At 39.1% G+C, this 18,421-nt stretch overlaps 1 protein-coding gene across 2 annotated transcripts in view; it reads right to left on the bottom strand.

The window, feature by feature from the left end:
* Window positions 1-18,421, bottom strand: part of TENM1 (teneurin transmembrane protein 1) — a gene marked incomplete at both ends in the record, with an annotated part of 239,415 nt that overhangs the window by 39,104 nt on the left and 181,890 nt on the right. For both annotated transcript variants that reach the window (XM_080352763.1, XM_080352764.1), the window contains 3 exons: window positions 3,408-3,562; window positions 13,594-13,826; window positions 17,567-17,587. In XM_080352763.1, the coding sequence (XP_080208889.1) occupies window positions 3,408-3,562; window positions 13,594-13,826; window positions 17,567-17,587 (409 nt within the window). The remainder of the gene's footprint in view (window positions 1-3,407; window positions 3,563-13,593; window positions 13,827-17,566; window positions 17,588-18,421) is intronic.

Below are 18,421 nucleotides of genomic sequence, written 5' to 3'. Positions count from 1 at the left end.
TTAGCTAATTGAAGAACACTAAAATCGTTTGTGCTGAGTAGAAAAGTCATCCAAGTTTTGTACATGCTGAAATAGTACTGAAAACACTGGCATATCATATAAATACCTCCACCAAATGTCCTTTTCCTTCTAAATTCAGATTAACATCCTCACAGTGAAGCATGAGATCAAAGTAATTAGTCAGAGGTTGGTGGTTTATTTGCCACAACATATAATCTTTTCAACCCGAGCTGGCCTTCCCTCCCCCTGTTCTGAATGCAGAGTACTGTGCTTAAGAATGAGAAGGTGGTGAATGATTAATAAGAGGTGTTTCCATCAAAACTGATATTGGAATAAATGATTAAAGCCTTTCACAATCAGCTCATTCATTAAAGTGAATGTGTTAAAGTGAAAGCTTGTCATTTATGGTAGTTTTTGCAATGGGCAGTTTTTCTATGTGTTTACTACAAGAGTACGTTTTTGTACTTTGGTAAATCAAGAAATACCATTTTTGAGCAAGTCATTGATTTTATTGTCAGAACAAATTTAGCTTTGAGAATTGATTTTATTAACGTATTTCATAAGTCCCTCTAAACACAATTTGTGAGCAACCCACATTCTCTTGATGTAAATGCCATTTGTAATTTGGCCAAAGAACAATTTAAGTGGAGATGGGCCAAACTCATTTTTCATTTATGTTTATGCCATTCTGGAATAAACTCAGCAGTCTTGCAAAGATATACAATTGCTTCTGACTAAGTGAAAATATAATTCCCATATTTTCATTGATACATTATAATTTCAGATTAATGTGCTTGACTTCAAGGGGATGTGATTATTTCATAGAGTTTTCTGGCTATCAGCAACAATTTTGGAAGAAGACTATCGAGCAAATTTGATATAGCTACTGTTCAGAACATGCATTCTTGGCATTTATTTCGTATCTGTGTTTTACTGTGTATGTGAAAAACCTCAAAGTACGGATTTTGTGAAAAATTTCAATAAGTAGATTCACTCAAATCCCCACAAAATAAATCCTCCAAACAAGAAATGCTTTCGAAAGCTGTATGTACATCTGTACTGCAGATTGTCAACTTCATCTATCAGTGCAGAAAATTATACAGTATTACTATACTTAGACCTAGCAAATGAGACTAGGTACTTTTTAGGGACACTTTAAAATGCCATCATTTATTATGGTTTTTAGAACATTTACTTGCATGCATCTACAATTTATCTTATCTCAATCTATGTGGTACGAACACGTATTGATTTCCCAGAATACTGAAGCATTTGCAAAATTTTGAGAAATGTGAAAGGAGCTTCCTGTAGGTGCTGCAGCATGGAAGCATCTGGATTGTTCATGGCAAAACCCGTTTATTTCTGCCTCTATGAAAAGAAAGCCTTACCCCAGCTGAATGCTGATGTCCTGAGAGCAATATGAAGAATCTGCTCTACGACATGCTTTTTCTCACCTATGATTTTGCAGAAGCCCTTTCTCCATGGCATTGGAACTATGTTGTAGGTAAACAAAGCCTGTTTCTGGCAAGAAGCCAACCTACCAAAAAATAATGATTTTAAGGCTATTTTAAATCTACTTACAAATTTGGCATATTTGATTTCAGCCTCAAAAGCTCACCTTTTTAATTTCTTTTTAAAAAATAATTGTATGTTCATGTTTGCCAGACCCTCTGCTGTGACTTCTTTGCTAAAGGTTATTGCATTTTTTAAAAGGAACTGAAAACCACCAAAACTCACCATTTCAGGTTTAGTGAAACATTTTGTTACTGAGCAAAACGAGCAAAAATTTGAGCACAAATAGACATGCTATATGGCGAGTAAAGCAATTATTCGTCCAGGCTGAGATCGCAAGGAGAAGGCGGGGAGCAGACGTTGCACCGGCACCATTCCCTGCACCTCGGAGATCTTTAATCTGGTTATTGATGCCCCAGGTGGCTGTTACACACACCAAAGAAGCAGGAAATGTGCTTGGGGCAGCTCTCAGACCCGTGGAGTGTCCCCATCCCTCCTGCCAGCCGGTTGGCAGCAGTGGAGCCCGGTTGGTGTCTCCAGCCACGGGCTCTGCTCTGCGTCCAGATGTGCTGGAGTGGGAGCCAAGGTGCCCAGGAGCCATATAATCTTAAGACAACTACTAGGCTAGTTTAAGCTTGGGTTTAGCACAACTAAGCCACTTCACCCTGTCCTGCTTTATGAGGAATAATTACATATCTACTGGAGAAGACAGGACACAAGGGCCTGTCTGTCCAAGAACTGGGAACAGGGAAGCTGAGGTTCCTCTGCCCACACTTGCAAATACTCAGGGTGCAGTGACATGCGAAACAGAGCAAGGATATGTTTTTCTCTTTCAGCTCTAGCAATGACATCCCCAAGTGCTTCTGTGACAGTGGCATTTGATTCCATCATTTGTCCCTGTGAAATTTGATAAGAACTACTCAAAACATTGACCCTACATTCTTCATGTATGCAAATACAAGATGGTAATCACCTGCTATTACTCAAAGCCTACTTAAAAATGAGGAATAAGCTCTGGCTATTGTTACACAGTGTATTTTAACTGTGATTTTCCAATTGCAAAGGACTGAGAAAAGGGCAGGGAGAAAATGAAACACAAACTTACCTGCATCCTGGTTATTAGCTTACACAGTCCATAATATAACTTAAGTATGTTACTTGAATGCCTCAAGATTTTTTCAAGTACAGCTTTTCCCTCATTGTGAAGCTGATTAATTCAAGTATTTATTGGCAAAGGCCAATCCCTTCCTTGTGCTATCTGTAAGTGTGGCTCCCTGACTAGTCAAGAGTACCATTTATGTTTCTTCCTGTTTATCTATATAACTTTCTTAGCATAAACTACAGATGTGGTATCTTTTAGTCCAATTTCTTCTACACTGCTCTTGGAATAAGAACTGAAGAGCACTTTGAGAAATGTCTTGAAATGAAGTAGCTTCACTACAATACTGCTGTTGTGTAATTACTTACCATAATGCTCCACCATGATTTAGAACAGATTTAGATGTAAACAGAAAATATATTTTTCCATTTAATAATTCAAGCAAATCACTCTGAATGCTGGACTACAGGAAAGCACTCTACACTTCTGATAAACTCCTCAGAAGATATATCTCAGAGTAGCAAGCAGCTTCCTAAAGTAGCGTTTATTCTTTACATAAGCCCCTCTACACATTCATATGCCATCTCCTGGAAAAAAAAAATCAAGTGCACGGTTTTGCATATGTATGGTACACCTTAAAATAATCATGTGAAAGGAAGATCCACTCCATATTGTGCATTCCAGAATGATCTGATTCATCCAGGATATTCTGATATACAATCCTTGTACAAGAAAGTAATTTATCTGTCTCCACAATGTGTAGAAAAGTGACAAGACATGAAAACCAGGTGCCTACCTGAGTGATGTCCATTCCAGAGTCACAGCTCAATGGCTGGGTTGATGTGAGGCCATTCGAACCTATTATTGTTGTGATCACACCGTTCTCATCAATTTTCCGAATCATGGTACCGTCAACGAAGTAAATAAATCCGTGCTTATCCACAGTGATACCTGGATGAAGGGAAAGGGTAAAAATGTGTTAGAGTGTTAATACTGACATTATCTAGATTTAAAAGCATGAGCTTAAATTTCTTCCTCTCAGACTCTGAAAACCTGATGATTAAAAAAAGTATGACTTTTTTTTTTTTACTCATTACTTATTTGAGATTTAGACAAACTCAATATGGAATGATCATACCCACATATCAGACTCTTTGATTTACAGAGAAAGAAGGAATATATGAGGAAGAAACAGAACAAAACAGCAGAGGCTTTGCTTGTAACGTAGTTCTATATACATAGAATTAAGCTCTTCAGTAACTTTGCTTCATGTTCTTCACAAAGTGGGACAAGAGTAGCTTTTCTAAAAACTTATCTTACAGTTGATTTGTCTTCATTTTTATTTCTTTAATTCTCATGTAGAGACTTTTTTTTCCTTTATTACTGTACTGCCTGAATTATCAGAGAGTCTGAGCGAGGAAGAAGCACCCACAGAAACTAAGAGATATTTTTGTTGTCATACACATAAAAAAGGTGCAAACCAGGCTCTGCTCAACAGGCAGAAGGAATATCTGTGCTACAGATAGTGCAGTGCTGCCCAAGATGATGGTCATCAAGTGGAACTAGCCTCCTGACAGCGATGGGCTTCACAAGGAGCTGGTTCAGTTCTCTCGCTTCTGGATCGGCAATAGGTCCAGCACGGCTGCACCGCACAGGAGAGACGGACCCTGAAAAGAATGCGAGGGCTATGCAAAGGAAAGGTCTTGGTCTTGTGTGTTTCTGCAGGGAAACTGAGGCACAGAGGGCCTGTTGTCTCCCATCACGTAGTCCAGCCATGTCACAACTCATGCCCAGCCCTGGTCTGTTCCAGTCTAACTCTTTCTCCCCAGTTCTCCCTGCATTCAATTTGTTAGACTTTTCTATAGTGCATGAATGGTAAGATCTAAGATCTTTTTTTTTTCCCCATGAAATGTTGAAAATATAGCTAGAAAAGCACTTCTTTTCATGTTAGGATTGTGAAATCCTTTCTACCAAAACTGCTCAATTTCTTGCTTTAAACTACTTCATAATTTCCCATTTAAAGTTGCATAACTGTGCAATTATAGCAGCTGCTGTGCACAGCCAAGCTATTTTAATAATGAATTTATGTTCTGCTACACAGAAATGAAAGGCAAAGGACATGAACAGATGGTTTGGACAGTGGCATATAGAGTTCTTGATTTTATTCCTCTGCATTTAGCACAACTAAGGCTACATGTACTCTGAGTTTACAAAACACTTATCTGCGCACCAGTTTAGCATCTCATACAGCAATTCCACACATCATTAAAAAAGAAAAAAAATCAAACCCAAATCGGATTCCTTTACCTTTGAGCCCCATTTCCCCATACTTAATTTAATTTCTGTAGTATATAGGAGCACTTGTAGGTGGGAGCAAGGGACAGTAAGGAGTCTGGGGGGCAAGGGAAGAGGCAGGTGACCCTGAGGTTTGAGGATATCATCACAAAAAAAATATCCAGAGGCCACAACCATCTAGCGTGTAGCTAGACTGCAGCATCCAGCACTTCTACTACATCCAGCTTCTGGGCTATTCATCAGTTGAAATTCTTTAAATTGTCAATACAGTGTGTTTATCTGGCTGTGAGCTGCTGTTAGAAGAGGGGTATTCACCATCCTGTCACCTGCTCTACCCAGGACAAAAAAACTCCCCTGACTGCCAAAGTGCCGCAGGGTACAGGCTTAAGCTGTATCACTTTGTTATGCTAAACAGCTGACTGCTGAAATGTCCAGTTCGCCAGGCCAGATGTCACCTGGGGGACTGAAATCCCGTCAGGGCTGGATGGGTCAGCTGGGAAAAATCCGGGAGGTTGTAAAAAGGCTCAAGGAAGAGCAGCCATCCCAGGGCTTGGCTCCATGCTGGACTGGGAGCTTGCAGTTCATGTCTCCTTGCAGCTCCCTCGGAGGATCTTTACTCTTTAATTAGAGTAACAGTGCTTTCAGAAACTACAGGAATACTGGCAAGCTCACAGCTATTGTCTGCTTCTGAGAAATCCAATTATAAACCTGAAAGACTGAAGGTTTGAAGGTGAGCTGAGGTAAAGAGTGCATCTGAGAAGCAGAAGGATTTGCTTTGGTGTTGGGGGGGTAACCTGTGTGTTCTAGTTTTTGGGGAGGGATGGCACCTCTGTCTCTCACGCATGCAGAAGAGACTTTGTACTGGTTAGACCTGTGCACACAGAAGGCCAGAATTAGGGGTGGCTGTGTTGACTCTGCCACTCCAGTTTGGGGCCCCAGAGCAGGAGAAGCTGGGCTCTCAAACACCTCCTGTGGTTCTCGTGGGGATGCTCAGGGGTTCCCACCCTCCTGTCTGGTCTCTGTCCTGCTCTGATCAGTTTTATGCTGTACAGGGAGTATCAGTAAATGGAAAAGCCGCTAGAAAATTGTTATAGATTTTTTTTTCTTTTTTTTCTTCAGGGATGTGTGAAGGTTGGAGACAGAAGTCTCTTTGATCCCAGACTCTTACTACTTTATGAGTCTCCCCAAGACTTCTTTTGAGAAGACAAAGCCATGCTGGTCTGCTGTGGCAGGCAAAGTGTGAGGATCAGGAACTGCTGGATGTGACTGTTGTATGTGATATTACTGATACTGCACCACAGAGCAGTATCAGATGGGATTTGATTCGCTTTCTGGTGTGGTTCACAGAAACCTGATGTGGGTGGGAACTGCAGCGCATGTGCTGTGTCTTAGTTTGCCTTTGCAGAGGGGTGGTGCTGTCTGCCAAGCAAAGAGCTCCGCTTCTCACCTGGGTAGCACAGCCCTGGATCAGACCCATACCATGGGTAACACAAGGCTGGGATCTATCGCTAAGGCAAGTGCATCTTCTGTTTTACGCAATTTCCCTGCGAACAGATGGCTGTGTTGGCTGCAAACCACCCATTACATAAAAATCAAAAATTATGCTGCAATTAAATAAAGCTACTCAGCTGTGTTGCTGAATGGATTTCAAACACTGACTATATAAGAAAACCAAAGGTCCTTTAGTGTTAACAGTGCACATCTTGCTCTCCAACCACTGCAGAAAGGCAGTCTGTCTACAAGAGAAGTACATATGTCAGTGTGATGGCATAAACAAGCCCATGTCTTTGGTATTTGTACTAAAGATAATAAATTCCTGGTACTTCCTAATAAGCCAGTTTCTTCAAGTATCAGTGTATATACATTCGACAACGAACTACTGCACCCAGTGCTTACTGCCATATACTAAAACCACATGACTTTACTAATTTGAAAAAAAATTACTTATGCATTTAAGTCTTGTTGACAAATACCCAAATAAGGCATTAATTGGAAAAACGAATACAGATTTGTGGCTAAACTGTTCCAATTTATTCATTATTAGAGTTGGATTCATTAATGTTCCTGTCACATCGTGCATGATGCTTCACATAATCTGTACTCCAAGAGCTTATTTTTAATCCTTTTCCGACATACAATGTAATGCAGAATCAAATCACACACAGCACTTCAATTGTGCTTTAATCGCCGAGGAACTCAGAGAGGAAACATGCACATGCTGAGTGTAATGAATTGCACCAAATGCAAGTAGGAACACTGCTCACTCCATGAGGGAGTAAAAAGGTCATTTCAGGTACCTTTTCTTCGCACAGAGAATGAGATGTAGCCTGTATTGGGCTGTTAATCTGATTGGTTTTTTTTAAGGAACTGTTGCACTAACCTGTATGCCCAATTTATGCTGTCTGTAGGCTCAAATGTGACCCGTTGCACAAGTGGCAGACTTACCTTGCTGGGATGTGAGATTCCTCATTAAACACTGATGTCTGAGAAAGGACAAAATAAACTTGTGCAAGGATTTAATCTTGTTCTTTGACTCAGGGCTGAGCACAACCCGTTTTTCTGAGTAACTTGCTTCTACTGAAGGACTGTTTCTAGTTATTGTTATTAACAGTAACTGAGACTCTCAGACATAGGACTAGACTTTGTATCTGAAAGTAGAACGGTAGCTGTCATGAAAGTCTATCTCCAGTAGATTTACGTGCAGACACCTTGGAACAATATTTGTAACACTCAGAGGTTTTTTAATCAGTACCATTTAAATTCTGTCAACTAACATTAAAAATGAACTGCTGCTAGTGCAGTCAGATGTGGCTACTAAGTGTCATCACGAGAGAGACTCAGCAGCAAGAGTTTTGATCCTTACAACTGTTTTCTGCACAAAATAGTACCTAGTAGGTGGGCTGAGTATAGCCATGGTAAGCATGGAAGGCTATAACCTCTCCTGTTACACGCTCTCAGGAGTGATTCTGGTTAAAGCGTTATTTCACTGGGCAGATCTGCCTTAGTGCACATACATACACAATTACAAATGCAAATAACCCTTTGCAAGCAAACTGATCACTTTTGTATAAATTCACAATATATATGATTATTATACATAAGATTTTTCAGTCTAGAAATGTTGGCATTTCACTGTTAATAGAACTAAGCTTATAGTACTATTAAAAGCAATAAAACAAACTCCCCACTAAGGTATTTTCCTTTCCTCCCTCCTTGAATTCTGCACTTGTATTTTAAAAGACTCTTTTTGGGAACAAATCCTTTTTGAACACATCAATAAACAGCAGCCAGAGTATGTTGCCCACTTCTGGAAATTCTACTTTACACCTTTTGCCCAGCTAAAAACTTCACAAACAAGCATTTTACATTGAAAACTACTAATTAAACTTCTGAATCATTTGTAAAAGAACACCTAGAACTACTGTTGAGACCTGATAAAAGAGAATGCCACCTTCTGCTGAAGAAAAACTGTATTTAGAAGGAACTTGTGATTCTCATAAAACTTTTAATAGGAAGAAGTGAATCAAATTGGTTAATTACCATTTTATGGTTGGTAAAAGGGCAAATTACATGCCATCCATTTCCAAACTTCTAAATGTCTCCAGTGCTTTTAATTAAAGCTGCCATCTAGAAACTACTAAAGCAATTTTATGCAATTAGTTATTTATAGGTTACCATAATACACCACTCAAAATATGATTCAAGTGATTTGCAGTCTGTTGCTTTGTGATCTTTGTCATCCTTACTTCATTACTGTCTCAGTACTAGCAGCAAAATACTCAGCCATTCTTTGTCAGCTGGAACACGACTTCAGTGCTTGCACTTGAGTGTTGTTCTCTTTAGATGCCTAACAGCAGAGCTGGAGCAGACAGCACTTTTAACTGCTGACTGTGAATGAAAATATCCTGCTTACAGTCTGAGCTGGATGACTGGGGTCATTCTTACCTTGACAACAGTTAGCAGAAAAGCGAATAACTTATGCATTCAGATGGAAGTTGGATGAAATTTAAAAAAACTTACTTTCTGAAAAGTTTACCTTAAATGTTCTACAAGATTCCTAGACCTCTGAAATCATACATGGCTAGGGCTACTAAAGAGAAAAATAAGGAATACATTTTGCTGAATCAAAAATGGCAAGAGATGAATTTTTGGCTGGTTCCGTGATGCATACAAGACAACGATGTGAGGTTGCAAATCACCTTGTTTTGTCTACTTACTTTATATATTGCTAATGAAACATCCCAACCCATTCTTCTTTCCTTTTTAAATTGTGTGGAAGGGCTGAAAAGGTCTTAGGAATCTACAGAACAGCAAAGATTGCTGGATAAATAGTATTGATCATTACCTGTGACAAGGGGGTCTTTTTTTCCACAAAAGGCTATATTAGGAACACGGTGTATATCCTGCTGAAGGTAACAGGAATCTTTCAGCCGAGCAGGAGCAGGCCCTAAATGGGCTACTGTCGTTTGTCAAATGTAAAGGTTTAATCTGAGCAGTTGTTCTTACACTTCATTTACTTAAGAAAGCATTGCTGCAGACAGTGAGCAATAAGACTGATTATTTTGGGATGTAAGCTACTGGGGTGAACACATTTTCAAAACCGTGATTTTTTTTTTTTTTTTTAGTATTATTTCCTTAGTAAAGTAATTGCGAGCAAATGAATAAAACTATACTGCAGAACTGATTTTTAATGTAAGCTTTCATTCGTGATGCTAGCTCACGGCCAAGGCTCCGACTGAAGAAGGTTCTATGCTACAGCTGTGTGTGAGGTGTGCTTACGCACGGGATTCAGAACGTACTCCAACCTTCTGCCTTTCCCTGGTGTTTACTTTGAGGTCACTGCATCTGTAGCGAGGTCACTACACTGCAGTCAAGTTTTCTCACCCCTGTGCAGTTTTCAGTGTCTCGAGGCACCGACACTGTGCATCAGCCCTCTAGTTCCAGAGCCTGGTCTGGACTCAGGAGTTAAAAAGCAGATACTGCAGGAGCCTAGGTGCTTAAATCTTTGGATTTAGTGCTTGGGATTCCAAATGTTGTAAATCGCTTCTGACAATTAGCGTTCAATCATTGCAGGGACTCACTGTTTTCACAAAAGTTAGTTTGCTTTTCTACCACGGCTGTCCTGTGTGGGTGCTCCGAGGTTGTCACAAATACAAGGTAATTGAAATCAGATGTTAATCTAAGACACTTTTCTTAGTGTACTGACTGGGAGATGCTGTAGCTCAGCAAAAATGTGTTAACTTGATTGTCTCAGCTTCTCACTGCCTCTGTCAATTAAGCTTGGGAAATCAAATATATCTGCATGTCTCAAGCCCGCTGATGTCAGAAGGGCAGGGTAGGTAAGCGTTTAATGCCTTTGATCCAGGCATTGGCTTTGCACTGATAAGTAGAAAAACTCCCAGGTATTTCTGTTAATTTTAATGCTTCTTACTGCTCCAATATTCAACGACTAATCTAGTCAAAAGCAGGACATTATTCTTTAATGCCCTATTATAAATACTAATTCGGATTGCTTAAATGATAGTGCAGGTGACCAGCACTGCCATAAATACTTTTTATTGAAAAAAATCCCCAAACCCACCAAACTGAATTTCCCACCCCAAAATTTAAATCTGTTACTTGGTAAAGTTCAAGTGATTGAAATTCAGTCAATGATTAATATCTTGTGTAGTTACTACTTCATTTTCAATATCTTCTCGTGTAATAAATGTGTTCAGCTTGTCACAGATCTTATTTTATGTCCCCACCTTGTATCATTTCACATTCTGCTTAAGTACTTGGTCATCTATTACATGACTCATTAGTCTGAGATCTCTACAGAATTAAAGAAAGTTGTAGTTAAAATAATATATTGAAGTTCAAGTTTCAACTACATCACCCATGCATGTTTAAAGGCATCTTTCAAAGTCAGCCCAACATACAATAGTGTAAGATGAATGTTCACTAATCCCCATCTCTAGCCCTTCACAGCAAAGTGGGAAGGGACTGAATAAAGCTACATGTGTTTGTTACCTGCAAAGCAGAAGTTGTGGAAAGTGGATCAAGTCATAATTGATTAGTGTGACTTCGTGATGTTTTCCTGCCTGGCATTTAATTCGTGGTCACTAGGCAAAGGCAGTCTTGCCAAATAAAGATAATGAGAAATACAAGTTGAAAGCCTTCAGTCATTAAATAATCATGTAGGACTCTCCCAAAACCTACCTGCATGCCCACTGAAACAGAAAAACTGTTATGAGTTCAAAAAACTTAAACCAGTATTTGAAACAACTTTCATTCAGAAAAGTCAATAAGAGTATTTGAATTTCTACTTATTTACATGCTTTCGAGGATCTTGCCAAACAGGATTAAGTTTCAGAAGTGTTACACAGTAGGTATTTCTTACCAATTTTGCAAATGGATAAACTGAGTCATATAAAGAAGCCCTTATTCAGAGTCACAAGCAGCCCACAGCAAAAATGAGGATACAACTTCAGAGCTGTAACTAACCAAGGTCAGGTGGCCACTAAAGAGAGTTTTTGGCTATTACCTTTCTACTAAGAAAGAGGTAAATTTATTTTTCATTTGTAACAGGAAAAAAGGAATACTCGGCACAAAAATAAGGGGGCAAATGGAAAAAACTAAAAGTTTTTCTGCATCAGTTTAAAAAATAAATGCTAATCTTGTCTAGTCATGAAGCAATGCAAGTAGTTATATTTAATAATCTCTTGGCAATTACTCCATCTATTTCTGCATTACCAGGCAGTGTACTGTGTACTGTAAAAAACTGAGAGGTGAGAAATTAGAGGCAATTAATTTATTTCTGCGGTCAAATACTATGTAACATTGTGTTGCTTTGTGTTCAAGTATTTTTAAATGTGGGTAAGAGGTTGGTGAGTCTGTGGACTCACCATAACTTTTGCCAGTGTTTCTTGTCTCCTAGAAAAAATACTTTTGTGTATACTGTTTGAATGCTATTTCAGTAGAAACGTGGTGTCTTCTAATTGACAATTATGCCAATAACAAGTAAAATAAGTGATATAAAATTGTATTTAAGTGAGACTTTTACATTTCTTAATAAGTAATAGATCTATGGGTACTAGGTAAGTACTCCCTACTACTTTCCAAGGTTATTCAACCTCTTACAGTTGAGAGGAAAACAAGGACATGGACTTTTAAGGCTATTACGATAATACACAGCTAATTGTTTGTACTGTGCTGGTGACTACAGGTTGATGTTGTGTTTTGTTAGACCCTGTACAAAAAGGGAATGTGGCAGTCCATAGTTTCTTGAGATTAAAATTCAAAACATAACAAACCTGACAATTTCAAACTGATGTAATTTAGAGTAGATGCACAAATCAAAAGCAGCTGGGAGGCATTACCTGAATTTGCCCATATATAAGCCATTGTCTGCTAGCAGTTAAGGTTTTAATATCTGCTGGCTGCCCCTGAACTCATGAATTGTACTTTTATTCATCTTAATTTGTTTATGACTAGAACCTTCTGCTAAGGAAGCCAGCTGTGCATGGGTATTTTTAAAGTAAATAGCATATTAAGAATTTTTACCAGCATAGTTCCCCAATAAGTAAATAAGATGGAACAACTAATTGTATTCTAATTAGATATAATCAATTGTAATCAGCAATAAAACATTGATCATTCTCCTGCTAAAGGATCTGAACCCCTTTGTTTTGTACTATTTTTAGAAGTGATTCATTACATTAATTAGTTGCCTGAAGATTAGCATTTATTTGCACTTACCTCACACCTTCTACTATTAAAGACATGTTAAAGTAGCTCTATAATTACAACGTGTCTCTTGCTGAGCCTTAAAACAGGATTATTTACTTTCTTAGAGGCACTTCTGCCTGGATATACATTCTAATTTCTTACCGAAATACAGCCTTCCTGTATCAGCTCACAAAAAATAGCCAAACCCGGTTCTCAGAGACAGTCAGCGGGAGGGAGTGGTGTGTGACGGGGATGCTGAGGACCCTTGTTCCAGGGATTTCAGTGGCAGGTGAGCAGGATCAGCTGCTTTAGAGCACCAAATCCAGAGACTTTTCTCACAGTTGCAGTGCACGCTGCAAGGGGATTGCTAGTGGCACTGGTGGCTATTCAGCCTTCACAGATGTTTTGCCTGTGACACCACAGGAGGTTTTCTGACAGGAAGGCTGCAGCAAAATGCTTATTTCACGTGCAGTAGGTGAGATGCTCATGTTTTGTAAAGGGCATTTAATGAGGAAGGACAAGCTAGTGTTCCAAAGAAACCTGGTTTTGCTGGCTCTCTGATTTGAACAGCCCTAAATTAATGTGTCTGAGTAAGCTCCATTAACATTCTAAGAGTCAACTCAACGCATAAAATCTAAAAAATTGACTCTGCGATCACATTACTTGCTTAAAAGTTAAATATAATTAAATGCTGCCACCTCACAAGTGAAAGGTAATAAAAGAGGAGCGTTGCCCCACAAGGAAAGAGTATTTCAGAGGACGCCAGCTGGAGCCGGCTGCTCACGCTGCTCCCTTGTGAAGGACTGGTGCTATTAGAAACATCAGTGAGCTTTGTGAAATGATTTGGCTTGCATGTAGTTGGTTAAATCATCACCTCAGACCCGTTTTTGTATGCCCATTTGCATTTGAGTTTCTAAATAAGGGAGGCAAATGACAGATGACCAACACCAAGAACTTCAGATATGCTCTATTCTTACCTCTTGGGCTGTTGAGAGAGGCCTCGGATGCCTTTCCGCCGTCCCCGCAGTGACTCTGGTCAAAGGGAAGGCACTGATCCCCTGTTCCTGCCACCACATCTGCGTTTTTGGCCAGATCTTTTGTTTCAATGAGAGATTTTGCTTTGTAGACTTTTCTGGTGTTGGTATCTGACAAGTAAAGGGATTCTGACACAGGATCAATGGCCAAGTAATATTTATGAGCAGGGCTTGTACTGAAACAGAGAAGAACATCAAAGTTAAATTGTTTTTTATTTTTAATGTGTTTGTGGCAGCGTAAAAAATTGTATTCTACTTATCTGAAGACATCTGTTCAATGATTCGGGGATGACAGAGGCATAAGTGAGACCAGCTTTGACGTGGCTCCTGCAAGCAGCACGGCTGAGCAGGAAGGCACAGTCCTGGCTCAGTATAAAGCTAACTGGAGCGACTTCAGCTTAGTTATAATTATTACTATCAAAAGCAAGGTCAGTTTTATATACCTGAGGAGTTCTAGTACTCTTGACACTGCAAACAAATCCATGAGTTGCAGCAAAGTGAATCACAGACTGTTCCGCAGGGGCACAAATACTCACTCTTGGTTATTTTTATCTGTTTCTAAACCTTAGGAAATATGAAGGTGCGAAATACGGTGCCTTAATTCTTGCCGACTGTATTGTCAGGAGCAAGGCAGAAGGCCAAGTACTGTCAGTGCAACTAGGCATGAATTAATGCATCATGATTCATGCACAGAAGTGCCTTATTGAGATTATAAAATGTTATTTAAAAAAATATTTACATATGCTAATTAAATGGTCAGGATCATAAATTCTAATTGGAGAACTGGGTTGCATCTTATTAACCAGCAAGACGTTTTGTTTTTTTTTCAGAGCAAAGTCAATTTCCAGTTTGAGGGAATTATCTGAGCACATGGCACACCAGGCTGGTGTACTGAGCCTGGTGAGTCCTGCTTATAAAATAAAAATCCAGAGAGGTGTAGATTCTTTAAATCACACAGTTGGGGTTGTAAATGAGACATTTTATTAACATTGGTACAACACCACTCCAGGTTGCTGCAACGAAGTTAGAAGCAAGTTACTCCTCTCAGCTTTGGCAGGTCTGTTTGTGGTGGGGTTGCCAATGCTTGGGTACAGCTCCTTCTGCAGGGTCAGGTTTTCATGCTACAACAAACCAGGGAAGGAAGATTCTGGATAAAACAGACATGAAGAACTGGCAGAAGCTCCAGGACAGATATGTAATGTCTGAGATGATACTGACTTATTTTACTGACTCAATTTCAGGCTGATGGAGCCTCTTGAAATAGGAAGTTTTTGCCTGGCTGAGGCAGATACTATTTATAATCCATTAGACAGTTCTACCTTAGTGAGCAATGCTGTGATACAATGGAAAAATTGCTTGCTGATATTTTTATTTTAGCAATCTATTGAGTTACTCTATATATTGTTAAGAACCTTCTAACAGATGATCAGCTGAAATCTTATTTCCATTTATAAGTGATAAGGCTAATGTTGTACCACGATAAATGTGATAGAGCTTGGGCCATTTCTCTCAGTTCCTATTCTCCATCTAAAAAGGGATATAAACTACTCAGCTTCTCTGAGGACTGGGCCACAAGCCAGACTAGCTTAAAGCTGACCTTAGTCACAAATGTCTGTACGAGACAGAAGGGGGAAATATAAGGAAAGGTATATTCCCATAGTTGGGGAACAGATGTGAAACCCAGTCCAAGGAAACACAGGACAGTGGTATGGTGAAAGGTGAGAGGATGAGCTAAAGCAATAAAAGCAATAAAAGCAATAAAGCAATGCCAAACTATGGATTACCAGTATTACAAAATTTTGTTCATTGGGAACACTAAGAATCATTTGTGCTCTCTGGAGTGAGCTCAGAAGAGATCGGCCAGCCAAAAGATGACTTTTTACATAAAATATTTCTGTGGAAAAAGTTGCAAGGAGAATTCTAGATGTTAAATAAACATGTTGTTCATCATGCAGAAACTGCGGAGAAGCAGGGGTCATTATACACTCTCCTTGTAGAGACATTTTCTGTCACCCTTGTTGTTACATTTAATAGAACGGCTTTTAGAAAACTCTTCATGTCTGTGCTTCAAGCCTTGCATACTACAACATTTAAATATAAAGAGTATTAGTAAAAAAATGGAACAAAATCAAATACTTCTTATCTTTGCAGGAGTTTGCAATCAAATCTAAATCTGATGTTTTAATTAAATTAGCCTATTAAAACCTCTATCAAGTAGACTAGGATTACAATGAACCCTTCCAGAACAAGTGATTACTATCCTGTAGTAAAATTTTGCCCTGTAACTGCAAATTCTCGTTTCCATTTTTATCAGTTACTGAAAGCCTTGCTATTTCCTATTAAAATCTTGATGACAGGAAAAACAAATGGGATAAGTTGTTTCTAAAGAGTCAAAAATAAGATCAGTGACCTCTGTTTACTGGTCTCCAAACTCTATCACTTTTTACACAGTGGTCCTGGTAAAAGGAACCCTTTTTCCCTGCTCTCTTGGAGAATAAAGGTTATGTTGAAGAATGGGATTTTGAAGCCTTTTCCTGCTCGGACTGTCACAAGCCTCTGACACCTTTTTGTTGTTTTTTTATACATTTCTTTGATAACCCCAGAAATTTCCACCAGGGACTGCTGAATACTCACTCATAACCTCCAAGGCTGTATTTACTTCAAGTGATTTCCTTCAATTTCCCACAGATTTGACTTGGACAGAATACTGATAGAGGCAATTATTATTGTAATTAATAGGGCTGGGGTAGCTGAGTATTGTCACAAATTGACTGAATTAAGGTTTAAGCTCATCTCCAGAAACCAGTATTAGTGAACAGGTATTTAAAAATATTCTGCTTTACAAAAGAAAACCCTGAATTTAAAGCCTGGTTCTTGTTCAGAATGCGTTACAGAATAAACAAGTTTGATTTGCTTCATTTCTTTATTTTACAAAGATACAGGTCAGTTTAAAGCAAATGGAAACAATCCCAGTTAAAAAAATAGAACCTTGCACTTACCAACTAGGAAATATTTTTTCAAGATTTCATTGTAAAACATGTGAGAAGTGACACCATCTGTAAGCAGGCTGGCAAATAATCTATAGTAGTCAATAGCATTCTTGTGGCTAAAGCGAGTAATTCCAGCCAGTGCTCTCATCCTGCAAACACGTTCAGTCCACACTCTGCTTCCTACTATGCTATGAAGTTACCGGCTTAGCTTGTGCTAGTGCCGGTTTATTTATCTCACTTAAGTACTGAAATGCCAAGCAGTTTGTTTCTAAGGACACAGGGTGCCTTGCCGGCTCTGCCTCGCCTGCAGCATCACCTCTACAGCTCGCTCACTGTCTGTTGCAGGAGCCGAATGTACGACATTCATTCTTTGAGAGAAACCCCTACATTGCAATGCCAAAATGCCAGCTGGAAAGTGGGGAAGCCGCTTGCTTTTGCTATAGCTGGAGATGGAACTGTGACACAGCATCCTCAGCTCTGGGGTCTGCTGTGCACCCTCTGTAACTGCAGCAGATTTTAAAGTTTGTAGTATCCTAGAACCACTAAAGCACAGTCCTCTCTGTGGCTATGAAGCCTTTTTCTATTATTACTCTGTTGCTAAAACTCCAGTTTCCTCGGCTGGCTATATATCTGATCATTCAAATAACACGTGAAATGAATATGACAGCTATGAAATGCATTCTCAGCTTTTGGGTTCAAACCCCTCCTCCTCTGCTTGGTGATCAGCAAACAGAATTTTAGACAGAGACTTCATTCCTTCAAAGAGAACAATCAAACCTACTTGACAATAAACAAGGGTGAATTTGATTAACAATTATATTTATTAAATTCAGAGTGTTTCTCTACATCTAGACTTCTAAAAGGACTTTAGTAAGGCTGTTTCCTCGAACACAGTTCACATATTACTATTACTGTGCTTTACTTACCTATGTCGTGTGTCTCTATTCCTAGGCAAGACAGATCAGTTCAGGTTTAAAAAGAAAAAGACAAGAAATGTTAGTCCTCAACAAAACTGTATTCTTCGCCTGACTGCTCATAGAGCTGTACCCCAAGAACAAAACATTGCTTATCCTGTTACTCAGTATTATTGCTTTCTATCAAACTGCTTCCTTTCCACTGCCTGCACATTGTCAAGTTAATTCTGAACAATCAGCACAAAACACCAGACAGATTAGCTGCAGATTCATGGGTATTAAGTAAGGAAATATCAGTGTCTGAAATCTTTCCTGCCTTCCTCTCTGGCCCTGAAAGGGAATGGGAAGCCAGAGTCATAATTACATGGGAGTCAGACTGCAATGGCAGGTTTCCTTGTCTGCTTAAACTCAGTCACATTGTCTGTTAGAGATGAGGAAAAACTTAATTTTATTAATTTTAAACACAGTAAGTCTATCTTCAGCTATGATGCTGTGACTTGACATGATACTCTGCATATTTGCTATTGAATTATGGGGTTTTCTTCAAAAAAAGCACTTAATGGAATATTTCAAATTTTGAGGAAGTGTTTGCAGGGCAAGAATTTAGCTTTATTAATTCTGCACTTTGTAGAAATTAGTTATGCAAAATTTGTTCTAAAGGCCACTTAAGATGCCCTTTTTAATTGCTGCTTTTAAAGTAAGCGCAAGTTTTCTGGTGAGTTTCTTTGACAGTTGGTGAAATGTATGTTCACCAGACAACTAAATGTAGCTACTGCTTTAAGTCCCAAAGGGAAAAAAAGGCTCACCATGGTTTTCATAGGCATATCACATCCAGGCTAATGAACGCTAGTCAGGGAAAGCTAGTTA

This window comes from Nesoenas mayeri (genome assembly GCF_963082525.1).
Source record: "Nesoenas mayeri genome assembly, chromosome: 13".
In the NCBI taxonomy this organism is placed as follows: Eukaryota; Metazoa; Chordata; class Aves; order Columbiformes; family Columbidae; genus Nesoenas; species Nesoenas mayeri.
The sequence above is the reverse complement of the archived record's forward strand: the minus strand, read 5'-3'. Positions and strand labels throughout refer to the sequence as shown.